Source organism: Mandrillus leucophaeus, unplaced genomic scaffold (genome assembly GCF_000951045.1).
Source record: "Mandrillus leucophaeus isolate KB7577 unplaced genomic scaffold, Mleu.le_1.0 Scaffold270, whole genome shotgun sequence".
NCBI lineage: Eukaryota > Metazoa > Chordata > Mammalia > Primates > Cercopithecidae > Mandrillus > Mandrillus leucophaeus.
In genome coordinates, this window is record NW_012102810.1 from 464454 (window position 1) to 491522 (window position 27069).

Here is a 27069-nt window from a genome sequence, read left to right on the forward strand (position 1 = left end):
CACCCTCTGCATATGTGCTGTGTATAGTAACGTGAATGTGTTCACCCACTGCATATATGCTGCATATAGTAAACTATGGCAAGATACATGTAAATAAAACCCCAATTTATGTCGAGTGCTCAGAGTATACACGCAGAAGCCAAACCTTTAATTCACTCCCTAAAGATCTGAGTGTGTGTTGGGGGTCTGGCACTGCTAAATGCTGGGAATAGAAGCCAGACGGAGAGACACTTCCTGTCTTCTAGGAGCCCAGCACCTGGTAGGAGGTGCTTGGAGAGCAGAGGTAAGATCTGTGTGTAGGAAGAAGGGCAGGGCAGAGTTGTTCTGGGAAGGGCTTGGAGATGTGACCCTAATGCCCTGATGGATGAGTAGGCTCATGTTCGTTATCTGCCTTAGTTCAGAGAAGACCGAAGCAGCTCAGAGGACAAGCAGAGGTTCAGAGAAGTGTGTGCACAGGCGGGGAACGTGTGTTCTAGGTTGTGAAAACAAACCGTGCCGGAAAGAACATGGGTGTTCCTGGAGCAGCAGGCAGACGTCAGGGGCTGAGCACAGGGGTGTTGGGAGGTTAAGGTGATGAGGGTGGAGGTGAAGCAGGACCTGCAACCCCAAGCTTAGCCTGGCAGGAAAATGGTGTCTTTCAAAGTGTAAGCAAGGGGTGGCTTAAGTAGATTTGTTTAGAAAGATCACTTTGGAAGAAACATAGTATGGGAATTGCACACTTGAGCAGGGTGTATTTGTGTTACACCCCATGTTCACGGCAGGCTTATGCACAGTAATCAAAGGTAGAAACAGCTCAGCTCTCCATTGATGGGTGAATGGAAAAAGTAAATGCAGTGTGGACTACAATGGAATTATTATTCAGCCATGAAAAGGAATGAGGTCATGGTATATGTTACAATGTGGATGAACCTTGAAACCCTTATACTAAGTGAAATAAGCCAGACACAGAGGGACAAACACATGATCCTACTTATGTGAGGTACCTAGAGTAGACAGATTCATAGAGCCAGAGTAGGATGGTGATCACCATGGGCTGAGGAAGGGGGAAATGGGGAGCCAGTGTTTAATGGGTACAGAGTTTCTGTTGGGGATGACAAAAAAGTTCTGAAGACAGACAGTGGCGATGGTTGTGCAACATTGTGAATAGATTTAATACCAGTGAATTGTGCCATTAAAAATGGTTAGAAACAACTTTTATATTGTATATAGCTTAACACGTTAAGAAAATAAACCAAAATTACCTTGAGGAAGGGTCTACATTTAGGAGACTATTGCAGGAGTCCAGGTGTAGACAATGAAGTCCAATGCAGTGACGTTAGAAAGGAAGGAATAAATGGGCGAGGAATTTAGGAAGAGCAAATGTGAACATACCCTGCACTGCACTGTGTCCCTACCATGTTTAGCATGGTACAGTCGCCTGCACGCCGCGTCCCCAGCCTTTTGCAGTGGGAAGTGAGGGTGGTGTGGAGGCCAACACCTGGCGTTCTGACTTAGGTAGACAGTTTTACTAGAATTGTGATTCAGGGAGAGACATAAGTTTGGGAGGGAAGATGGGGTTCTGTTTTGAGTAACCTGAGTTGGAGGCGCCCTGGCATATTCTGATGGAGATGTCCAGGGCACAGTTACAACGATGGCACTGGAACGAAATGGAAAGAAAGAGGGCCAAGGACAGAGCCCTGAATGCCCTCTCTACTTAGAAAGTGGCGTAAAAAGCCAGAGGAGCATGCAGAGAGAAACCAGGGCAGGAGAGTTCAGCTGTATAATCCTTCGTTCTCTGTTGGCTTTTTGGTTACTCTACAGATTCACACTTCTCCCTTGGGATATTCCTTTTCCAAGCCAGGCTGTTGTTGGGAGGGCACAGACGTCCTGGAATGCCAAGGTTGAGGATGGTGAAATGGGCCTAGGGAAGGGTGTTCCTCTCTGAGTTGGACTGTGTATCGGGAAGTTGTAGACCTTTAGTCTTCTAACCATTTCTGCTTTGTTGATTCCACTGTCCCTTTATTGAATCTTTGCTAATGTTCTGCATATGAAGAAAAATTGAGAGCTTTGACCAGCATCAAGGTCAGGATGAAAGACATCGGTAAGACCTTACAGTCCCATGGATACCATCAATTAAAATGCCTGTGCATTTATGTTTTCCAAGGTCAAAACATTTTTTTTCACAAATTTTATTTCTTTGATCAGTGATTTAGAAGATTTTTGGGTTTGGGACTCACAACCCGTCGTTTTATACAGTATTTTTGAAAGCACCCGGGAGGAAGGGACAGTGCCTGTTTGAGGATTTAACTGAAACGTGTTTGGTTCCTTGGCTGTAGTGCTGAGATCTGTCATGGTGAAGAGAGATTTGTGCGGTAGTACCGTTCCGGCACTGTGGAAGGAGGGGTGCCGGGAAAACATGGACAGATGAACGGCTTCTTCATTTTAGCTTGGGGAGCACTATTCTCAACAAGAGTTACTTAAAAAAAAAAAAAAAGTTTAGGTTTCCAGGTCCTCCAGCCAAGCCCAGTTGAATGCTCTTCAGGCAGAGGCAGGATAGCTGTGACCTCCTCAGCTTCCTGCCTGCTCTGAGCTCCCTTCGTGTTGCTGAATGGGCAGCAACAACAGGTAGATATCAACCTCTTTTTTCACATTCCTCGTAAAACTGACTGAATCATAATCGTCTTCAGGTTTGGGAGATATTAAATATCCCTTCCAGGGTGATAGAGATATTCTGATACTAGATTGTGGTGATGGTTGCACAAGTTGGCAAATTTACTAAAAATCACTGATTGTACACTGAAAACGGGTGAATCTTATTGTCTGTAAGTTATACCGCAATCAAGTGGTATAGAAAAACATGCCCTCCAGTCCTGAGAACAGTATGTTTTTCTAGCCTGGTGGTGCTTTTGGGGGAGCCAGAAGCCCTGCTCTGAGTCCTTTGGCTTCCTGGCCGAGCCCTCCAGAGGTCCTGAAGTCAGGAACTTGGTACAGCTTGTGGCTCTCACCTGGCTCTCCTCCCCTTGCTCCCCTGCCCTTGCTCTCCCAGGTGCTCGGCACCTAGCGTGGTTGGAATATTTACCAGGAATGAGAAAAGCCCATTTTGGTTTCTGGCCAGAGGGTAGCTCTCCAGGATCCGGAGCCCAATATCCAGTTTGTGGCTTATTCGGATCCCATGGCTCTTCCCGCCCCGTTGCTATTTGGTCAGTTTCATTGCTCTGTTGACACCCAGTTTGCAGGGTGTGTTAGGCCGTTGTTGTGTTGTTATAAAGAAATACCTGAGATGGGTAATTTATAAAGAATAGCAGTTTAATTGGCTCATGGTTCTGCAGGCTGTACAGGAAGCATGGTGCCACCATCTGCTTCTGATGAGGCCTCAGGAAGCTTCCAATCATGGCGGAAGGTGATGAGGAACTACCATGTCACCTGGCGAGAGCAAGAGGGCGAGGTCCCAGGCTTTTAAACAGCCAGATGTGAACTGAGCAAGAACTCACTTATCACCAAGGATGGCGCTAAACTGCTCATCAGGGATCCACTCCCATGATTCATTCACCTCCTACCGGGCCCCACCTCCAGCACTGGGAAACACATTTTAACATGAGATTTGGAGGGGCAGACATCCAAACCATTTCACAGGGCAAGCGGGGAATTTTGGGGAAACTTCATTTGAAGTAGGAGAGGAGGTTGCACCTGTGGTTAAAGAATGATTTCAGTTGTCTATGCTGTCTAACTTTTTACCCTCTTTCTACTGCTTTCTTCCTAAAAGTATCTAGGTGATTGGAAATCAGGTGACACACTTTCCCTGCCCTCGTCCCAAATGCCTTTTATGCATTGGATTGTAGTGGTAGAAGGCAAGGTTGTTTCAGTATTTGATTGTTTGTGATCTTCTCTTCAAGAGTAGTAGCCTCCATGATGGCGAAGGTCTTGTCTGCCCCCACTGCCGTGTGCCAGCTCTTGTCACATACCAGTTTGCTAATACACTGATTTGCTGTTGCCAACAGGGATGGAAGCTTACTGTGAGCGGTGGGTTGAGTTGCCCTGAGGAAGGAAGGTCAGAGCACTGGAGCTATTGTGGGCATGTTACTATGTCATCCTGCAGCAATACTTATGAAATACCTGCTGTTCTCACACTGTGGCTTGAGATGCTCTGGGGCTTCTGGTTGGATGTCTTCTGAAATACAGGGTTGCTTAATTAAAGCCCTTTAACAAAGTCTTTATGTCCATGGTGTTTAGCACAGGTTGAGTATCTCTTCTGAAATGCTTGGGATCAGATGTGTTTTGGATTTCATATTTTTTTCAGATTTTAGAATATTTGCACTGTACCTACCAGTTGAGCATCCCTAATTTGAAAATCTGCAATCAGAAATGCCCCATTGTTTCCTTTGAGTGTCATGTTGATGCTCAGAAACATTCAGATTTTGGAATATTTCCAATTTGGGATTTACAACCTGTATCTATATCAAATATTTATTTAAGTTGAACAGAGTACATTGGCTTTTCCTTGCCCCAGTGAGTGGTATTTCTCAAGGTGGTATATTTAATGTGTGCCCGAACTGGTCTGAGGGGGTGAGACGCGCCTGATCTGCTGGCTGTGCCCTGGTGAGTTGGAGTCTGTGGTGCTTGGCTGCAGACAGAGAGCTGTCCAGGATTTGTGAGAGGGCTGACGGTGTCCTTTGGTGGCATTCCCATAAGGATGGTGATATAGTTTGGCTGTGTTCCCACCCAAATCTCATACTAAATTGTAGCTCCCATATTCCCCACGAGTTGTGGGAAGGACCTGGTGGGAGGTAATTGAATCATGGAGGCCGTTACCTCGATGCTTTTCTTGTGATACTGAGTTCTCATTGGATCTGATGGTTTTGTAAGGGGCTTTGCTCCCCCTTCGCTGTGCACTTCTCCTTGTTGCTGCCGTGTGAAGAAGGATGTGTTTGCTTCCCCTTCCACCATGATCATAAGTTCCTTGAGTCCTCCCCAGCCATACTGAACTATGAGTCAATTAAACCTCTTTCCTTATAAATTACCCAGTCTCAGATATGTCTTTATTAGCAGGGTGAGAATGGACTAATACAGATGGCTTCCCTGGAGTTAGACTTGTGGAAGCCACAGTTGGCAAGAGGGTCACAGCAGTAACACTTTCTAATATCCCTTAGGGAACACTTCAGATTTTAGGTTTCAGTCCTTGGAGCAAGCCAAAGAATATGTATCCCAGAGCCAGCAGGCCAATGAGTCCTATGCCTGTAGCAAACTAGACAGACAAGTGCTTTAGAAAACCAAGGGGTGGGTAAAGCCCAGCTCAGAACCTGAGACTGCCACTTGGCCCCAGCAGGGACCGGAAGGTGGCCTGGGCCGTTTGGCCATCAGGTCTTAGGCCACGGTAGATGTGGAATGGAGCCGGTAGGCCCCTCTGGCTCTACACTGGCTAATCTTATTGGTGCTGAATTGAGTAAAGATTAATAAGTCTTCTGTAGAAAAAAAAAAAAAATGTGGTAGATTGCTGGCTTGGAGCCCAGAGCAGTTGGAATTTTGGAGTCCAAAGAGATCATGGCAGTTGGTTTTTGGCAACTGGTTTTTGGGAGAAAAGAAACCACAGTTTTGGCTATAGTTCTATATGCCCTGGACAAGGTAGGGTCACCCCTAGAGCCAGAGATGCATAAGTGGGGAGAAGTTGTGGGCTGTCAACTTTCAAGACCCTGCCTGAGTGTAGCTTGGGGAATTTGCAGTATTCCTTGAGCAGAAGAAAGTAAGCTTGTGACTCACTTTCTCTGAATGTTTCATTTCCAACCAAATGCGTCTCCTTCCCGTGGAGGTGGTGTGGTGAGGGATGTAGCTGGGGGAGTGATCTCAGAGGTCAGTGGCCATCAGCAGAGGGAGAGGTTTGACTTGGAGAAGCATTTGATCCACTGATTAATTGTGCCTAAGTCCCATCCTCTTTTAAGCTAATTTCAAGGGAAAACACATTCCACTGAGCTGGTTTAGGGTCGGTTGTCTAGATTTATTTCTGCTTTGGAAAGAACAAGAGATTTTCTCCATGAAAACAGGAAGAAAACTATGGCCTTGGAGCTGGCTAGCCCTGGTTCCCCATTCCTTTCTGTGCTTGGGTTTGAGCATGCACAGCTACCTTACTGGAGAATAAAGACCCTCCTGTGCTCACCATGCTGCGCCCTGGTGCATACACTTGAACCTGGTTTTCTTCCTTCCCGAGCCATTTGCATCTCTAAGAAGCCTGTGGGGCATGAGCCTTCCCTTCAGCCAGTCTAATTCTTGGAAGCTTCAACATCACAATACCAGTGACTTAGTGTCTGAAAAAGGTAAGGATCATCCTGGAATGTGAACGGAAAACAGCAGTCCTGTTCACAATCAGGAGCCATTCAGACATGCCTTAGGGAACTCAACTTTGGCTGCTTCCTGGTCCTTCTTATACCGCCTAAATTGTAACAAGTTAGTAACAAATTAATCATCATGCAAATGCCCTTTCTCCTTTTGTGTAGTTCTGTGACATTAGATGTTGTGGCCCAGGTGAGCCTTCTGTTTATCTTTTCCCTTCTTTCTTGGCGTCTGCCCGCATCTGTACTACGTGCAAGCATGAACCTGAATTCCTCTACCTAGCCAGACCCAAACACAAAGGGGTAGGCAGACCTGGACTTAATTCCAGAGCAAGTGAGGAGTGTTGAAGGGGAGGCACGCACCCAGGTGGGAGGGAACACAGAGGAAAAGGTGATTGGTTGCCTGGGGCCGGGGTGGGCGGGGTCACTTTAGTGAAGTCCAGAATGCGAGCTGCAGTCTCCAGCGCAGGAGGGACATTGTAGGCAAAGGTGCGGAGGCGGCGGAGGTGAGGAACGCCTAAGAGCGTGGTGCATACCGGGAACCTGAGAGAATGGGTTGCATCTATTAATAGTAGTGAGAGAGGTTGGCTTTTTGAGCCTTGCTGAGGGTTTGGATTGTTTCCTAGTGTCAGCGGAGGCAGCAACGGGTCACGTTGGCTCCTACGAAAGACCCTTCTGGCACTCCTGGAGTATGTTTTGGAGCAAGTTTAGATTAAGGGGCAATTGGCCGTGCGCGGTGGCTCACACCTGTATCCCAGCACTTTGGAAGGCCGAAGTGAGTGCATCAGTTGAGGCCAAGAGTTCGAGACCAGCCTGGCCAACATGGTGAAATCCCATCTCTACTAAAAATATGAAAATTATCCAGGTGTGGTCGCACACGCCTGTAATCCCAGCTACTAGGGAGGCTGAGACAGGAGAATCACTTGAACCCTGGAGGCAGAGGTTGCAGTGAGCTGAGATCACGCCATTACACTCCAGCCTGGGCAACAGAGCGCACACACACACAAAGATTAAGGGGCAGCTGCGCTAGTCCCAGCTGGTGTCAATCAAGGAAAATGACCAAGATAAGTCTCAAGTCTCAGTCATTTTAAGAGGTTGATTTGCCAGAGTTAAGGATGCATGCCCAGGAGACGGGTCTATGCCTTTCTCCGGAGATGATTTTGAGAGCTTCAGTATTTAAGGGAGAAAGTGGGATACTGAGAAATACGCAGTTTTCATGTTGAGGGAAGGGAAAAATAGTCATCGATGCCTTTGACTCTGAATCTGCATTTTTACATGAGATAACGTAGACAGTAGAGCAGAGGAAACAGATATGCATTTGTCACAGGTAGGCAGAGGGGTGACTTTGAGTTCTGTCTTATGTCCCCGCACCTGTGAAGATAAGCTGTCAACTCACATTGCCATGGTGAATTTTGACAGAAATGCTTTAGGGTAAAGATTTTGGCACCCACAAGGAATTTCCCTGTGGGCAAAATGTGAGGGAGTCGTCTTTGTAGTCATCTTATTCAGGAACCAGAATGGAAGGTGGGTTTGCATGACACTTCCCAGCTCGGGCTTTCCCTTTGGCTTGGTGAGTTTGGGGCCCCGAGATTTATTTTCCTTTCACACTAGGAATCTCAGGGCTTCCGCCAGGATCATGGTAGGGAGATGAACGTTGTAAAGTTAGAATCAACAGGTTGGGTTGAGGAGTGGAGAACAGAGAAGGGTCTGAGATGACCCCAGATTTCCATTTGGTGGGTGGCGGGTTTGACTCCATGTGTGGTAGGTAGACTTCCTTGGTGGGAGGCACCTGTGGATGGCTAAGTGGAGATGTTTAGTAGCTTTGGATCTCCAGAGCAAGGTCAGAATGATAAAAATCAAGGGCCATCCAATTTTACGAGAGCGGCAGATGAAAGAATTGCAGCTGAGAGACTGGAGGCCGGCGAGGAGAGTGGGCAGAAGCAGGAGGCAGAGCACAGCCAGGGGAGGGCGGGTTCCAGGAAGCGCTGCAGCCAGGGAGCTAGCCAGATAGGACTGGAACGCATCTGAGCCTGCCTGGCTTGAAAGCCACCGTCACCGTCAGTGGAGTGTTGGAGACAGAGGCCAGATTGGAGAGGGAGTGAAAAGATGACCGGAAGAGGGTTATTAGGAGGGTGGGGATGGGGTGGAGGAACCAGTGGGGGTATTGTAGAAGGCAGTATTGGGGCCCCACCTGTGTGTGGAGATGACGGGGCAGGTACGGCCACATCAGTCCTCACTGTGGGGACTTGCAGAAAATATGCTTTTGTCCCACCCCTATTCTACTCCTGAGGCTGGCGTTTCACGTGTGCAGCTCTCCCTCTCACTGGGCAGTCTCCTCGTCGCCGCCCAGCAAGTATCCATTGAGTCCTGTGTCCTCCTGCCTCAGACGAAGAAATGTTGCCTTGTCTGACACCTGGGCTTGTGGCAGCTTCGTGGCTTTCTCGTGCAGATGTTAGCCATACAGGTAACTTGGAATCAGAAATATTATGGGTCCTACTCGTCTCTGGGGAAGTGGGCTGGGCCTGTTCCATAGCATTTGCTGACACTGATACCGCAGCTCTTTTCTCGAAACCAGTTTTTTTTTATAGGGGACAGTTACACTGAAAGTGTTTGGCTGTTGAAACAAAGCTGCCTCCAGGTCCTGGCTTCTGACAGGCTCTCTTCTCCTGCTGGCAAGAACAGGTCCTGAGCTGGGTGTAGGGCCTGCTGGGCAGAGCCTGTGTGAGCCATGTCCAGGGCCGGTTGTGGTCATGGAAAAAGGGCAGGTCTCCAGGGGAGCCCCTACCCCGCTGGGCAGAAGCCATCTGGACTCCCCTTGAAGGGTTCCCAATCTTTGTGATTCCCAGCCTGGTAACACTGCCTGAAAGCACACAGTTCATTTTCATTTGATACGACTTCTGTCTCATATCCTAACTCAGTTCTGCCTGGAGAAGTTCGTATACCTAGCCGTTTGTTCATCAAGTGGCCCTCACTGTGCACCACCTGTTGTGGTCCAGGGACTGTTCCAGGTGCAAGGACACAACAGTGAACAAAATGGCAAAAATCCTCACCCTTCCAGAATTTACATTGTAGCAGAAAGATAGATTGTAAGTAAATAACATTTAGAGGCTGGGTGTGGTGGCTTACACCTGTAATCCCAGTGGCAGGCCGAGGCAAAAGGATTGCTTGAAGTCTAGGAGTTCGAGACTAGCCTGGGCAACATAGTGAGACCCCATCTTTACAAATAAAAAACAATTAGCTATGCTTGGTGGTGTGCGCCTGTGGTCCCAGTGACTCAGGAGGCTGAGGCAGGAGAATCACCTGAGCCCAGGAAGCTGCACTGAGCTATGATTATGCCACTGCACTCCAGGCTGGGTGACAGAGTGAGCCTGTCTCAAAACAAAAACAAAAACAAAAACAAAACAAAAAACCCCACAAAAAACAAAAACATTTGGAGTGTGTCAAATTGTGGTAAGTGCTTTGGAGAAAACCAGGGAAAGAGGATGAGCAGGTTTAAACAGTGTGGCCAGGGAAGTCCACATTGAGAAGCTGGCGTTTGAATATATGTGTCAGCTGCATTAGTAGAAGGTTCGTGGCCTGGAAGTCAGAGCTTGTTTTCTCTGTTCACTGCTGTTATTTCTGGAGCATAGAAGAGTGCTCGGGCCATAATAGATGCTCAGTAATATTTTTTGAGTGAATGGATTGGAGGGAAGAGCATTTTTAGACAAAAGGAGCTGCAGATGCGAAGGCGGAGGTGAGAGGGTATCTGGTAGGTGGGGAACATGGGGAGGCCATTGCGGCTGGTGGGGATGGGAGAGGCTGGTAGCAGGAAAGGAGGCAACAGAGGGAAGGCATGTGTATGGGCGCAGGTCTCATGGGGGCTCCATGAGGTCGGAACTGTTTTTGTAATAATACTGAGTGCTATTATGTGCATTTCCCGCCCTTGTTTGCCCAGGTGTGTACAGTGGGCTTCTCTAGAGGCTGCGCGATATGTGCTGCTGCTGCAGACAGAGCAGGTGGGAGAATCTGGCTGCCAGACATTAAAGAGATTTGCAGAAATGTAGAATGCTGTCACTCTTCTCACTAAATTTCTGTCTTGGAAAGTAATTTTTTTTCATAAGGTATGTTAATTGTTATTTTAAAGTGAATTAATGTTGACATTTTGTCTCAGGTTTAATTTTACATATAGTAAATATTGATAGCTCTTTGGGTCCTCACTAATTTTTTTTTTTCAGAGACAGTCTCGCTCTGTCCCCCAGGCTAGAGTGCAGTGGCATGATCGTAATTCCCTGCAGTCTCGAACTCCGGTCCTCCGTAGCTCTGAAGTGTGTAAAGGAGTCCTGAGACCAAAATGTTTATGACACGTTTATAGGGCCTTGTAGGCCACTATTTTATATTTGCTTTTATGCTGGCTGAGATGGGAAGTCATGGCTGAATCGGCTGAGGAAATTTAGTGAAGACAGTTTACCAACTTCTGATTTGTCCTTGAGGACAAAGCAGGTGTATCCGGGCGGATGGCAGGCTGTGGACGGGCACCTCAGCAGGAGAAGGCTCTGGAGTCACTGTATGCTCATGCTCCACTCCCTTCTCATAGCTGGGTTTACTTCTGCCAGGGGAGATAGAGGGAAGGGACATGCTTTGTACACAGTGTCCACAGGATGCGGGTCGAGAGTGACGGGCAGGGGCAGGGCGTTCTTTCCTGGGTGTGGTCAGCAGAGCTCTCTCTGATAAGGTGAGCCAAGACCTGAAGAGCGAGGGGCACTCTGCATGACTGGCCAGGGCAGCCCCGCCCAGGGAGGCCTTGGTGAGCAGGAGAGAGGCCGTCTGGCTGGGCCTAAGGAGTGCTGGGGAGAGTGGCAGGACCTGACCTGGGGCTGAGGTGCGGCAGTCGACGTGTCTGATACATGTTTTAAATGGATGCTCTGGCTGCTTTGTGGAATATTCTGGAGGGTGGGTTTGGAGGAGCAGAAGTAGGGGAGGCTCATGCAATGAGCAAGTGAGAGCTGGTGGTGTCTCGATGAAGATGACAGAGAAAACATGGTGAGAAGTGGTTGGGTTTGGCTGTATTTGAAGGCAGAACACAGAATTTTCTGAAGAACGAACTGTGGGTTGTGACAGAAAGGCAGACGGGGGTAAGGTTTTGGGTGGAGCTTCTGGGTATCTGGCGGTGCTGTTTACCAAGACGCAGAACACTAGGGAAGGAACAGGCTCTGGCGAGCGGCATCGGGAGTGGGGCCTCCAGTGCTTCAAGTTAGAGATGCCTGTCAAACGTCCAGGTAGAAATGTCGCACAAGCGATTGGTTGTACAAGTTCACGAGAGAGGAAATAAATACTAAGGCACCTTTAGTTATCGCTACTGTGTAGATGAAGCTACGGGAGGGAGGATCCCCCAGGGCATAGCTTTCACAGGGGGTTGTGTCTCGGTGGGTCACGAAGTCAGTACAGTGGGCACCGCCATTTTCAAAAAATGAAATAGAATTGAAAACAGTATCTCAGTAGTAAGGGTTGTTGTAAAATGTTTACTTTTATGTCGACTGATGGGGGAATTTTGTCCTATGAAACGTTTTTAAAATTAAATTTATGTAAAAAGAGAGCTGTGTCCCAGATCACAGTACGAGACTTTTTTTTTTTTTGACTGTAGATCACAGTTTAAAAGCCACTGATGTAGAAGGAGATGTAATTTCAAAAGAGATCAAAGACTGAGTTGATTCCAGGGCCATTTCAACATGCAGAGGCTTGGGATGGGTCTGGGACCAGCAAAGGATGCAGAGAGGGGCTATGAGGCCACAGCCGGACCCAGAGGGTAGTGTCCCCTTGTCCTGGAGGCTGGTGGGGTTGTGTGGGGGTGAGCTGTGACTTGTGCTGCAGACAGGTTGAGGAAAACGGGTTGAGAACTGATCGTTGGATTGGACAGCATAGAGGTCATTCATGAACTTGATGAGGCATTTCTGTGGAGGGCTGAGGACAAGGTCTACTTGTTGGAGGTTCAAAGATAGTGGGAGAAGAGAAAGTTGTGAACAAAGCATTGACAATTCTTTCAGCGAGTTTTACTGTCAAGGGGAGCAGAGAATGTTAGTTGGAGTGGGTGGGATCTGGACTGAGTGTTGAAAGGCGTGTCCTTGCCGAAGACAGTTGAGTGGGGTGAGGGAGGATCACCGCAGGGAAGGGACCAGTGCGGGAGGCAGCATGCTTGAGTAAGAACGGGGACAAGGTCAGAAGCACAGGCGGAAGCTGGCTTCAGCTAGACGTGCCAGATGTTGCTCACTGTCATTGGAGGGAAGGCAGATGAGATGGGCATAGACATTGATTACCGATAGAAGCTTGTGGAATAATGCCAAGAAGGTGGAGAAACAGAACCATGGCGGAAGAGAAATGGTGTTTTTGTTTATGGTTTTTTCTTTGTTTGTTTGTTTGTTTGAGACTGTGTCGCTCCGTCCCCAGGCTGGAATGCAGTGGCGCAACCATGGCTCACTGCAGCCTCGACCTCCTGGGTAGCTGGGACGACAGGTGTGTGTCCCTATGCCCAGCTAATTTTTTAATTTTTTGTAGAGATGAGGGTCTTGCTATGTTGCCCAGGCTGGTTTTGAACTCCTCCTAAAGCAGTCCTCCTGCTTCACACTCCCAAAGGGCTAGGATTACAGGCATGAGCCACCACACCTGGCCTATTTTGGTCTTCTACACAGAAATGGAATCCTTGAGGAATGAACATTGATTGCAAGCTGCTCAGCTTGGTGCTGTTGACATGTCATCGATAGGCAGGTGTGGGATGGCTGGTGGGCCTAGATGACCTTGCAGATGGTGCTGAGCCTTGACTGCAGTGTATTTTGTGGTTCTGTGGCAGTGATGACAGGTAGGCGAGACATCTGAGAAACCCCAGATTCTGTTCCAGGTTAGTCTCCTGCCAGCTGTGTTTTGGGCCAGTGTTAGAAAGCCTTAGCTGCGGGCTCTGTCCCGGGAGAGGAAGGAAACGACCTAACTGAGTGCCTTGGTGAGACCTTGCCTGTTTTCCGCAAGTTCTCCAGTCATCTTGTGAGGTATTTCTCTCCCTTCGGACTGCTGGAGCCTTGGCCCTCTCTGAGCCCCTGTGTGCCGTGGCCTGGCGGTTGCGCTGTGCGGCCTACCGACCAGCCAGCTTCCTGGGTCTGCACAAGTGTAGGTGACTGGGAAGCCCTTTAATCAGCAGAACCTTATTGAGCACCTGCTGTGTACCTGGAACTGGGTACGTGGTGCTCAGCAGAGTATTGGGTTGGTGCAAAAGTCAGTGCGGTTTTTGCCGTTAAAAGTAATGGCAAAAGTAACTGCACTGACTTCTGCACCAACCTAATAGATTGGAATCCGGCCCTTGAGGAGAACAGCTTTTTCTTGGGATTCTCCTTTAGTTGTGTTTCCCCACATCCTCAGTGAGGCTTTCTCCCCACCCGGAGGCCTTTCCTCACCCCTGAGAGTAGGGTTCTTGGATTGGTGGGTCAGGAAGGTGTTGGTCTTTTGATCTGTACTGTTGTTGACAGTGGGCAGGTTGAGGTCCACCTTCTGCCCTTCCCCAGGCTCCTACAGTAGATGGAGTGGTATTAGGTGGTTGGAAAATGTTTTGTAATTGACTCCTCATAGGTGTTGCTGATGGCTGGGGTGCAGGAGCCTGCTGCAGAACGCTGACTGATCCGGACCGTGTTAGCACTGTTTTAGTTGCTTTGCCTTTTGGCAGCCCGTGAGAAGAATTACTGTGAAACCAGACTGCTCTCACTGCCATTTGGAAAGGGCTCCATTTCAAAGGAGCAGATGCAGTGATAAATCATGAGGAGAAAAATAATCCTGTATTGTGTGTCCTTGCTAAATTTACTTGAAACTGCATATCCATTGCTAGCTGGGCAGCTATCTTCCTGGCAGGCAAGTTCCTGCTCTCGGGTGGTTAGGGACTGGAGGCATGCATTCTCATGAACTTTTACTTCTCAAGCTGTATTCTCAGGTGGTTTTTCATAATGGCTAAGGACTTAGGCGCTCAACTGGACAAGTCTGGACCCAAAACATACCTGCACTGCCTCCTTCTTGCTTTGTGACCTTTCACCTTCTTTCAGCTGCACTTGCCCCACCTGCAGAATGGAGGTCGTACATGCTGCCTCGCGGGATGGTGGCAAAGGTGCCATAGGCGCAGATGTACACCAAGTAGTAACGACTCAGTATCTTCTGTCATGTTTAACACTACAGTTTGGCAGGAGTTACACAGATCCTACTCCTTTAGGCCTCCCCCCTGCCCCCCGCCCACCCAGTGCCATTCTCACGCTTTCTAGAGCAGATGGAGGGAGAGGGGAAGAGTGATAATGGAGCAGAGAAAGTTCCAAACCATTTTTCTTTCCTTCAGAAAACAAAACCATCTGAACCCTGTTGTTCCGTCATATAGACTGAGTATACACTTTCATTGCTGGGGTTTATTGATAAACTGCTAGACGATAACAGGGCTAGTGTTGGTTGGGCCTTGCTCTGTTCCTGGCACGGATAAACATTCTACATTCATTACCTTACTTCCTACAGAATCCTGTGATTTTTGTTTTACAGATGAGGAGACTGAATGGTGGGCCTCAGGCATTCTTCTTCATTACTTGTTTTGGGGGTTACTTTGAATGTGAACTGACATCATCATCGGTGATGATGTTTATTTGGTGCCTCGTTGTGATTCAGACACTTTAATGTGTGTTTGGGGTGACAGAACTGCAAGGCAGAGGTCAGCTCACTTCTAACTCACTTCATTTCTCAGTTGCGTAGATGTTCTTAACTTGGTTTTCATGAAGAAATAGGTTGTTAGCAAAGAATAGAAATGAAAAATTAGAAAAGATACAACATAAGGGTTAGGACCATATGGTCCTGCCGGATTAGGGACTTGGAAGAGAACCCAGAGGTTATCTGGGCCCAGCTCTTCTCAGATGCCTCTAGAGAGGGGTGGTCCACACGCAGCCCAGCAGAGTGCGGGTCATGAGAAAAGTGCCACACTCTTGTGTGTGTTCTTCATAGACTGTCACTGCCCGCCCAGGTTGACTGTGCACTCCTGGATACCGCTTTTTGGTAGCACATTGGAAGTCTCTCTCTAACATGTGTCCATTTCTCCTTCACCTTCTGCAGCCACGCAGGCCAGGCTAGTGCTTTCCCCAGGACTGGTCCTTCAAGTACGGAGCTGCTGGGCTCCATCCTACCCTCATCACCTCCACAGAAACATGACCTATTTCTACTCCAAGTCGGGTTATAGCGCAGAGACCCAGTCCCTACCCTAAGAAGTTCACAGTTAGTGGAGGAGAGAGACATTTAAATAATGTCCTTGCAGAGTGGCAGGAGCAGATGAGGAGTGCAGCCGGGTGAGTGACAGGCAGGAGAGGGAGAGGGCACAGTGGTGGGGGGAGGAGCTGGCTTCATGTTTTCTCTCCATCCTGCCGAGTGTCAGCTTGATGATAAAAAGGATGGAGAGTCAGGATAGATCCCAGGATGCAATACATGTGGATTCAATACCTTCTCATGATAGAAACACTCACCAGACTAGGAATGGAAGAAAACTACTTTCGCCTAGTAAAAGCCGTATGTGAAAAACCACGGCACGTGTCATATTCAACAGTGAGAGACAAAAAGCTTTTCCTCTTATGATCAGTAACAAGACAAAGATGCCCACTTTTGCCTCTTCTATCCAACATAGTACTGAAGTTCTATCCAGAGCAATTAGGCCAAAAAAAGAAATTAAAAGGCATCTATATTGGAAAGGAAGACAGTTATCTCCATTTGTAGATGATATGATCTTATGTGTAGAAAATCCTACAGATTCCACCAAAAAAAACCTGTTCAAGGCTAATACATAATTCAGCAAAGTAGCAGGATACAAAGTTAATACACAAAAATCAGTTACTTTTTTTTTTTTTTTTTCTGAGATGGAGTCTCGCTCTGTCACCCAGGCTGGAGTGCAGAGGCATGATCTCGGCTCACTGCAAGCTCTGCCTCCCGGGTTCACGCCATTCTCCTGCCTCAGCCTCCTGAGTAGCTGGGACTACAGGTGCACACCACCACACCGGCTAATTTTTTATATTTTTAGTAGAGACAGGGTTTCACCGTGTTAGCCAGGATGGTCTCCATCTCCTGACCTTGTGATCTGCCCGCCTCAGCCTTCCAAAGTGCTGGGATTACAAGTGTGAGCTGCAGTGCCCGGCCAGTTACATTTTTATATACTAATAGTGAACAGTCTGAAAAGGAAATGATGAAAATAATTCTGTTTACAGTAGCATCAAAAATAATAAAACACTTAGGAATTCGCCAAGGAGGTGAAAGCCTTGTACAATGAAAACTAAAAAACATCACTGGAATAAATTACAAGATAAATGAGAACAAATTCATCCTTATGGGTTGGAAGACTTACTATTGTTAAGATGTCAGAATTACCCAAACAATACACGTTCAATATAATCCCTATCAAAATCCCAGTGATTTTTTTTTTTTTTTTTTTGTAGAAATAGAAAAACCCTTGGCCAGGCACGGTGGCTCACGCCTGTAATCCCAACACTTTGGGAGGCCAAGACGGGCGGATCATAAGGTCAGGAGATCAGGACCACCCTGGCTAACCTGGTGAAACCTTGTCTCTACTAAAAATACAAAAATTAGCCGGGCGCGGTGGCGGGCGCCTGTAGTACCAGCTACTTGGGAGGCTGAGGCAGGAGAATGGCGTGAACCCGGGAGGCGGAGCTTGCAGTGAGTGGAGATCGCACCACTGCACTCCAGCCTGGGCGACAGAGTGAGACTCTGTCTCAAAAAAAAAAAAAGAAATAGAAAAACCCATCCTAAAATTTACATGGAATCTCAAGGGACCCTGAATAGCCAAAACAGTCCTTCTAAAGGAGACCAAAGCTAGAGGACTCGTGCTTCCTGATTTCAAAACTTACTATAAAGCTGTACTAAACAGTGTGGTACTGGCATAAACACAGACATATAAACCAATGGAAATACAATAGAGGCCCCAGAAACATACCCTAACATATATGGTCAAATGATTTTTTTTTTAAGAAATGGGGTCTTGCTGTATTGCCCAGGCTGGATTCAGGGTCCTGGGAGGATCAAATAATCTTCCTGCCTCAGACTCATGCACCTCTCTTGTGGTCAAATGATTTTTGACAAGGATACTAAGACTACTTGATACGAAAAGGACAGTCTTTTCAAATGATGATGCTAAGTTGCCTGTGTTGCAGGAAGACAGATCAGGCGCCTGGGGCATATTGGCAATTTGGGTGCTGGTTTCTGAGGGAAAATATAAATCCATAGTGCATTTTTCATCTAAGCTTCCTCCTGATGGCGTTCCAAAGCAAGTGTTCCTCTCCACCTACTTTTTTCTTTTTTTGGTTTTTGAGACAGGATCTTGCTCTGTCTCCCAGGCTGGAGTGCATTGGCATGATCATGGCTCACTGCAGCCTTGACCTCCTGGGCTCAAGCAATCCTCCCACCTCAGCCTCCCATGTAGGTGGGACCACAGGCGAATGCCACCACACCCAGCTAATTTTTTTGGTTTTTATTTTTTAAAGAGATGGGATCTCACTGTGTTGCCCAGGCTGGTCTTGAACTCCTGGGCTCAGGTGATCTTCCTGCCTTGGCCTCCTAAAGTGCTGGGATTACAGGCATGAGCCATCGCACCTGGCCTTCTACCCGCTTTCAAGATCTATTTAGATGAGACATATGTCTGACTGAATGGACTAGGGGAAGGCGCAGTTCACAGATTGCTGTGTAAGATTCAGAGATTTGCACGTTCACTGGTATGTTCATGGTGCATTGGTTAGGGAGAAAATGAAGCTTCACTCTGATGCCGTACTCTCGAAGTGTCATTCTTATTTTGTTGTTTTGTTTTTTTCTTTTTCTGTTTTTAAAGATGATTCTCCTTTCTACTCCCCCAGAAACATCCAGCTACCTCTTCTAAGAACTAGAAATTTGAGTGTTCTCATAGCCAGCCAGAAGTCAGTGACAGCCTTCAACTCTTGTTGTAAATAGAAACATAACCGTGTCCTGCATGTGCTTCAGAGGCCGTCTCTGCAGTGCCGTCCTCCACAGACAAGGCCCATGCGGGGCTTCTGAGTCAGCAGTCAGCTGCCGTGGACAAAACATGCAGGCTGGAGTCAGCTGGCAGAGACTCACAGATGCCTGGAAACCTGGCATCACCTCCTCTTCCTCCCCGCAACCCCCCTGCCCGGCTCCGCACTTCCTCTACCCCTTCCTTGCACACCTTGGCTTTTCAATTTCTGGGATTTCTGGCACCTTCCTGCCAGGTTTCCTGGTCAACAGGTTCCTGTGATTATGAACTGTACACAGGGTGGTGCAGGACAGGCCAGGAGGAGCATGATCTGGCTTTGACCTTCAGGAATGAGGGAAATGGGGGCGGTAACAGGAATAGCCCTGCTCCGCCGTGCTTCCCGGCTGTTGTCAGAGCCAGTGAGAATGCTGGGTAAGCCCCTTGCAGAGTGAGACAGGCCCAGCCCAGCAGAGCCACAGAGCAATGCTGTCACACTCTGGAGGAGTCTTTGCGCTGCAGTCATTCAGCCGCAAAGCAGGAAAAGTGAGGCAGCCCAAGGGAATTCATCTTGTGTTGTCTTACCTTGAGTGCCGGTCGCATTGTTCCAGGAGCCAGCCTGCCTCTGTTCATCTGTTGTCCCCAGTGCCCTGCAGGTCGAAATCTCTTCGGCCAGAGACTTAATACTTGCCTGCTGGTTGGCTCTGCAGCTCTCTGGGGGCTCTGGCTGACATCTGTTAATTTAAGTGTTTTTCACTAGCAGAAGGATTGGGGACAGTTATTAGTGAAGGCATTCCTCTGTAGTGGGGTTTGATTTGAAAGTTCTTTATGGTGGTTAGCAGCTCTTCGGAAGTGAATTATTTCAAACCGAGTGGGTTACAGCTAACCAAGGGGTTGTTAGCTCACACGGAAGAACTCTTCTTGGGAAATAAGTGCCCAAGACCCTCTTTCAAGGGAGGTGTAAGCCAAGGCAGGCGCTATGACAGGAAGGGTTTTGGAATTACGGGTTGCAGGATCTTTAATGTCTTGACTTCAGCAAGAATGTCGTGGTTCTGAGCGCTCTGAATCCTGGCAAGGAGTCGAAAGTGGCTACTGTTTAGGAACAAAGAAAAGTCATTTTCTTCTTTGACATGAGGTAGCGGTGGATGAGACCCAGTGTATGCAAAGCTTACCAAACACTGTGACTCTGGTGTTTAGGTTGACTGAAGGCAGGCAGAGCATACAGACAGGGTCCGGATTGTGCTGTGCCGTGCCGTGTGCTTCTCAAAGAGCAGGTGAAGCCTCCAAAGTCCCCACAAAGAGGTCAGGAGGCAAAGAGGGCCCCTGATGTAGAAAATGCTGCGGGACCTTTGTTTCTAGTCATGGGCTATCAGCTGTCACCGTTTCTCCTGCCTTCGCATAAGCACATCTGCTCTTTCCTGCCCTACAAGCCATCTTTTGACTTTCTGGCATTTCTAAGATAAGCCTTGACTTGTAAGAGAAACAATGGGCCCTTTTTAGGAACTGTAAAGTACTTCTCTTTCTGCTACCTAGAATAAAACCTTTCTTTTTGGGGGAAACTGAATGTTAATTCTAGTTAGCTCCATTTCTTGCTGGCCTCCTAGCCATGTGGCTATTGGGAGAAGCTATATGTGTTAACAGTGTATTGTTTTTTCTGGATTTGTTTTGTTTTGTTTTGTTTTTGAGACAGGGTCTTATGCTGTCGCTGAGGCTGGAGTGCAGTGGCACAATCTCAGCTCACTGCAACCTCTGCCTCCCGAATTCAAGCAATTCTCATGCCTCAGCCTCCTGAGTAGCTGGGATTACAGGCGTGTACCACCCTGCCTTGCTAATTTTTGTATTTTTTGGTAGGGATAGGATTTCATCATGTTGGCCAGGCTGGTCTTGAACTCCTGACCTCAAGTGATTCACCCACCTTGGCCTCCCAAAGTGCTGGGATTACAAGCATAAGCCACCGCACTGGGCCAACGGTGTAGTTTTTAATATCTAGAGCCAAGAGCAGTTGTTGAGTACGTGACATATTTGAAGCGAAAAGCTGAGCCAGTGTGTTCTGTCTGCAGCGTATCCTCCACATTATGTGATGAGTGTTGTGTCTGTTGACATAGAAAACATAAGGCGGAGAGGGCAGTTCCTTGTATTTAGTTATGACTTTCTCTCATGAAACTTAAGATGCATCTCATTTGGTTTGGTTTAATCCCATGATACCATGGTGAGGTGCAGAGAGAAGTGGCATGTCATTTCTACTTCACACTGCTGCTCAGTGTCTTACCCAAAGTGACAGCTTCAGGGCCTCTCCTGTGTCATTCTGGAACATGGCGCCTGTCTTCCGAGAGTTGGTTTCAGCAGCACCTGCAGCTGAATAGTGGGCAGTTTCTTGCTTCTACATGCCTCCTGAACACAGTGCATCAACCACTCCCTTCCTCTGTCTGCGCCCAACCCCAAGGGTACATCTTCAGAGCAAAGTCCAGTCCAGTTGTGTTGGTCAGCCTCGTGGTAAATGGGTGATGTGCCTGTGCTGGACTGTTGTGATGTGAGCACCAGGAGCAAGTGCTGTGGGCATGTGGATTTCTCAGCAGGAGCCTTGGAGAACTTCGGAAGTGAAGAGTCTTAGGGGTGCTGTCTAACCTACTTGCCTTACACACAGGGAAACCAAGGGTTGGTGTGACAGTGCTCACCCCGGGTTTTGAGCGGGGTCATGCCGCTGGGGTCTGGCTGTGTGGGCTCAGCCCTGTGGTCACGCCTGCCTCGCCACCCTGACCCACTCTCCACTCTCTAGTTTTGTCCTTTGTCCTTTTGCCTCCCAGTACAGTTCCAGTGGCGAGGATTCACCAGATGTGACGCCAAAACGATTCCGCAGACTCACAGGAGCCGGTGGGTGCAGGTGGGGAAGGTGGCTCGCTGTTCCACCGGCACCAAGGAGTGCTTCTATTTTTAATCCATTGGCCTGATGTCTCCGTTTAATCTGGGGCCTAAGCTGGAAACCTGGGAGTCACCCTTGCCTCTTTGATCCCTATGAGTCACTCAGGCCTGCCTGTGTCACTTTCCCATGTCCTGCACCTCTTCCCTGCCTGGCTAACATTTATGCTGAGAGACTCAGCTGTCACCTCTCAGAGGCTCACCGTCAGTGGGGACCCCGCTTCACCACCAATAGTGACTTAGATCCTCTTTCTCTGTTTCCCAGCTCCCCTTGTGTCTCCCTCTTTAGTGGCACTTGGTACGGTCCATCAAGGCATTCTGTGTCTGTGTCTGCCTCATCTCCTAGACTATCAGATCCTTGAGAGCAAGAACCATCCTGCTCACCTTTCCAGCCCCAGTGTCTCGTAGTGCCTGGAGTGTTGCAGGTGTGCAGTCCATACTTGTGGATGGATGACTGCGACACTTGAGAACTCTGCTTTGAAGAGGAGTATGTCTCCTGGAGAATGTTTGTAGACAGAGAAATACTAACCGTCTTTTTCTTTCTTTTTGTCAGATTAACGTGCCAGTGTCAGGTGGACCCACAGCCATCCCACCGCCCCCTCTGGGAGTGCTGAGAGTGAGGCAGCATGGAGGAGAGGAAGCATGAGACCATGAACCCAGCTCATGTCCTCTTTGACCGGTTTGTCCAGGCCACCACCTGCAAGGGAACCCTCAAGGCCTTCCAGGAGCTCTGTGACCACCTGGAACTGAAGCCAAAGGACTACCGCTCCTTCTATCACAAGCTCAAGTCCAAGCTTAACTACTGGAAAGCCAAAGCCCTCTGGGCGAAGTTGGACAAACGGGGCAGTCACAAAGACTACAAAAAGGGAAAAGCATGCACCAACACCAAGGTAAGCTTTGATCCTGTTGGGCCCTGGGGTCACTGACATGAGGATTCATCCAGATGCCAAAGAGGAGGATTGAGTTAGAGGTAGGCTGAGTGAGAACCAGGCAAAGTCTAGCCACAACCTAGCACAGGAAATCAAGCCTTGACCTGTTGAAACTTTGTGGATCTCTTACCTCTTTTTGTTTGACTTGCATGACCCAGACCCTATTTTAAGCGTATTTCATGTATTTACATACTGAACGTTCAGAGTTTCAAGTATTTAAGAACAACCAAAGTCAAGTGGCATGGGAACTTTTTATTTTGCCAAAGCTCTCTTTTGAACCTCACGTGGTTCGGAGGATGCAGGTCACTTAGCAGGGACGTAGCCAAGCCCTACTGGTATCCTGTCTGAACACGGCTTTGGGGTTCTTGGCATGTCCTCTTTCCAAAGTCATCGTTCCATACTCAGTAACTGGTAAGGTATGCTATTTGCCAGCTTGGGATTTGCCACAAGCTTCCAGCCTCTTCCCATCCATGTTCCAAAGGTCTGTTTTGATTCATAAGCAGGGACTTTGTGAACCAAAGTATTTCTGTTGCTTTCTTCACCACGTGGAGAAATAGGTAGGCCCTATTTCTCGAAGCAGGTAGGCCCAGGCAAAGACCTGAGTTATGCACTTGCCTTTGTTGGGGTAGCTGCAAGGAAGCGGCTATGGAGAGATACATTTCCTACTTCCCTCCTTAGAAGAACACCTAATGTGAGAAGTTTGGAACAAGCTAGCAGGGACACAAATTTGCAGATGACTTCATGGCTATGTTATGTTCTTTCACGAGCTTTAATTTGTGCAATAGGGGTTACCTAGAGCCCCACCCCCAGTGGATTTGCATTGGAGTAGATATTCATCAGCAAAATTCAAGAACTGTGAAGGTGTGACATTCATGAGTGAGTACTGGACTCTACTAAGAGAAAAACAAAGCCAAAAGCATTGCACGTTTTCCTTCTGCACACACAGAGCAAACTACTTAAGATATGTGTCCAGTCTCCTGCTGAGTACTTCTCTGGAGTGTGGATTTTCAAGATCGTATTCCTGGACTTTCAGTCTAGAAATGGGGATTTTGGAACTCTTTTCAGCACATAAAACTTTGTCTTGAAAATTGCTTCCTGGGAATCATGTGTGTGGTAGATTCATTCCAGCAGGCTTGAGATTGTGTACATAGGACTCTGTAACTCTTTGGACAGAAATCTGCCTGACCTAGAAACCTTCCAAACGGTCCTCTCCTGTTGATGTAAGATTGCATTTGATTTTCATATCGTTTGTTGAGATGATGGCCACTTAAATATGCTGCAGATCAAGGGCCTTCCAGGCTGTCCAAGGTGAACAGGTGCCGGGCTTGTGTCTAGCACTGATGGTTCTGTCTTCTCCATTCATGGTGATCACTAGCTCTTCTCTTCAGCCATGGCAGGTGTTCTGCTGTGACCCACATAGGTGTGAAGGTTTCTTGGCAGTGGGGAGAATAGCCCTATTTCAGGGCTTTAGGGAGTGATGATCATACGATCATGAGACTTCTTTAGAATTGTTTGTTGGAAGTGCTGCCTGCCCTGAAAGCAGCTGTGTTTTTCAGTGTCTCATCATTGGGGCTGGCCCCTGTGGTCTCCGTACAGCCATCGACTTATCCTTACTGGGGGCCAAGGTGGTTGTTATTGAGAAACGAGATGCCTTCTCCCGCAACAACGTCTTGCATCTCTGGCCATTCACCATACATGATCTACGAGGTCTGGGTGCCAAGAAGTTCTATGGCAAGTTCTGTGCCGGAGCCATCGACCATATCAGTAAGTAAAACTAGCTTTCCTGTAAGGTTCCACCCTACCCCTCGCACACGTGTTCATTAGAAAGAGATGGGTGGATTAGCTGAGGAATTCATATGCCGCCAAATTTCTTCTAATCTCATTGCTGTCTTTCTTGTAGTAAGTGCACTCATCTTGAAGTAAAAACACCTGCTATGCAGTGGTTCTGTAATTTAGGACTCTTAAATGTGAGCATATCGGTAACCTATGAAATTGTGGGGTTTGACCTGAGGATTTCTAAGTTAGGTCTTGGACTCTTACTGAGCTCTTGCAGTTTGCGGGATGGGCACTGGGGCCAGGCACTGGGGAAACGATGACCAGTTTGGGCCCAGACCCTCTGGTGGTCCTTCTTGCAGTGGCAGAAGTACACAGGCGTGCAGCTGTCTGTGCTGTGACCTGATACGTGCTCTACTAATATAAGAACAAAGTGCTGTGGGGACAGAGTCCTGGGGAAAGCCACGCTTGCAGAAGGAGCAGAGCCCTGGCCGGGCCGCTAATGGCAAGGGGATAATGGCATCCCTCTGGTTAGGTGGTTCTTGTGTGGTCTGCAAGCCCTTGTTGTACTTTTCTCACCTCCAAGCTCAGCCCGGGGCTGTGCTTTTCTGAGATCCTACAGGGTATGAATACAAGTTAATGCAATCAGCGGTGTTTGACTGTAAGTGGCCAGAAAAGCAATTCAGAACAGACAGTGTGCGTTATGAAACTGAAGGCTTTTTATTGATTATCATTAATGCTTTCAGGAAAGCTTTATCAAGGAGCCTTTGTTCTGAGCTTCTCCAGATGTGTCCTGTAAACACATTCAGTCATGGAACCTTTTGCTGTTTGCATCAGCTGTGCCAATTTATCAGACGCTGGCTGGCAGTCACCACATTCCACTGGCAGAGGAAGCGCTGTGCCCATCTGTTGGCTGTAGTTTATAAAGCATCTTGGAACCCACAGTTCTCTGCGAAAATACTATGCTAGTGCAGAGTTTAACAAGTCTTTGGGAGTGGAACTCAGAAGGGTGGTGGCTGTGGTAAACTGGGGAGAACAACCAAGATGACGTGAGGAGGGTTTGCATTGCTCCTGGCACATTAGACCCAGTTAAGTTTGGTCTTAAGAGAGGACCAAGGGTCATTAACTCAGTGGATTTGTCTGCCTTATTTGTGGCAAGATTCATCTTAGGGTTGAGAGGGTCTTCTACCAGGGCCTAGATCTTTATCTCTACACCTTAAGTCCCTGCCATGTCTGGTGCCTACAGGTGCTCATGGACGTTGAATAAATCAATCAGTCTCACTATGAAAATAAGCAGGATTGTCAGTCATTCTGGCCTCAGTTTCCACAGCTGTAGACCAGGAGTGGCAGGGGGAATGGGAGAAGGATCTGGTTGGATTATGATTTCCCTTCTTGCCTTGTAAGGATGTGTGATGATCAACCAGGGAATGGGCTGAAAGAGACGCCCATGGGCAGGGAGGTCATGCAGCAGCTCTGCATCTGACTGTGGGCTGTACCCTGTGGGTGCACCTCTGCCTCCTGACCTAGCAGGATCAGAGATGCCACCAATATGGCAGCCCCGAATTGGAAAGATGGAAAGGGATCTCCTGTAGGCCACAATCCCGTGTTGTCTCCAAGCTTTTGGTTGTTTAGAACACTGAACCCAAGAGGTAGGAGTGTCCTGTGTGTTGCTCTAGAACATCTTTTCCACTGGGTTATATTTGCCTTAAAGAAAGGAAGAAGTTACGGAGTGTGGCTTCGGAATGTCTCCTGCTACAGCAGGCTTTGGGAATCTGAATGAAGGGAGCGTGGGTGGTGGGGTGGGAGCCTGAGCCGTGACACAGATGGATACCCTCTTCTCCATGTGTTCCCACCAACACCATCTCTGTTTTCTCCCAGGTATCCGTCAGCTCCAACTAATACTTTTGAAAGTAGCCTTGATCCTAGGCATTGAAATCCATGTCAATGTGGAATTCCAAGGACTTATACAACCTCCTGAGGACCAAGAGAATGAACGTAAGTTATACTGGAGGAGTGAAGAAGGCGTGAGAGGGTGTTGATGGATGAGGAAGATGAGATTGAGGGAGCAAACCAAAGGCCCCTGAGGGCTGCTTCCAGAGCTAGCCAAAGCCTGTGCCTGTGGGGACGTGGCCTGGATGCAGCCTTCGATGTCGCAGGTGCACATGTGGTGGGAAGGGCTTCGTGGGCCCTCTGCAAGGCTTCTTTCCTTCTGTAGTTTGTCCCCACTGCTTTTTCTTTTTTAGACGAGAGTCTCACTCTGTCACCCAGCCTGGAGTGCGGTAGCTCAGTCTTGGCTCACTGTGACCTCTGAGCAGTTCTCCTGCGTAGGTCTCCAGAGTAGCTGGGGTTACAGGCGCGCGCCACCACGCCTGGCTAATTTTGGTATATTTAGTAGAGACAGGGTTTCACCATGCTGGCCAGGGTGGTCTTGAACTCCTGGCCTCAAGTAGTCTGCCAGCCTCTGCCTCCCTAAGTGCTGGGATTAGAGGCGTGAGCCACCGCGGCCAGCCTCTGTCTCCACTGCTTCTACACATAGTGTTTTTGGCCCAGGGTTTTGTGCAGTTCACATGACTGGGTATCTAGAGATGGTCCTGGCTGTGAATGTGGTCTGGGTGGTGACCCCCATTTATTTGGTTTTGGTCCACAGGGATAGGCTGGCGGGCACTGGTGCACCCCAAGACTCATCCTGTGTCAGAGTATGAATTTGAAGTGATCATCGGTGGGGATGGTCGGAGGAACACCTTGGAAGGTATTGGTCTGTGCTCCTCTGCCTGACTCATAGCAGAGGGGAAAGCGGATGCTGTCCTACCCCTGGGGTGAGACTGTGTGTGACCAGGGTCCTCTCTTTTGAGAGCCTGAATGTGTGCTTCCTGCCCTGATGGAATGGCAGGTCCTGCCTTCCTCTAGCCAGCTGGCACTCGGGCCGCTGCTTTTATTTTATTTAATTATTTCATTTTTGAGACAGGGTCTCGTTCTTTTGCCCAGGCTGGAGTGCAATAGTATGAGCACGTTCACTGCAGCCTCGATCTGCCTGGTCTCAAGCGATCCTCCCATCTCAGCCTCCTGAGTAGGTGGGACTACAGGCGCGTGCCACCATATCCAGCTAATTTTTATGTTTTTTGTAGAGATTGGGTTTTCGCCATGTTGCCTAAGCTGGTCT

At 48.2% G+C, this 27069-nt stretch overlaps 1 protein-coding gene across 1 annotated transcript in view; it reads left to right on the forward strand.

The window, feature by feature from the left end:
* MICAL3 (microtubule associated monooxygenase, calponin and LIM domain containing 3) overlaps positions 1-27069 on the forward strand; it is a 260058-nt gene that overhangs the window by 111487 nt on the left and 121502 nt on the right. The window contains 4 exon segments of the mRNA XM_011984643.1: positions 21761-22097; positions 23693-23900; positions 25788-25904; positions 26557-26711. Of these exon segments, the coding sequence (XP_011840033.1) occupies positions 21834-22097; positions 23693-23900; positions 25788-25904; positions 26557-26711 (744 nt within the window). The 5' untranslated portion in view covers positions 21761-21833.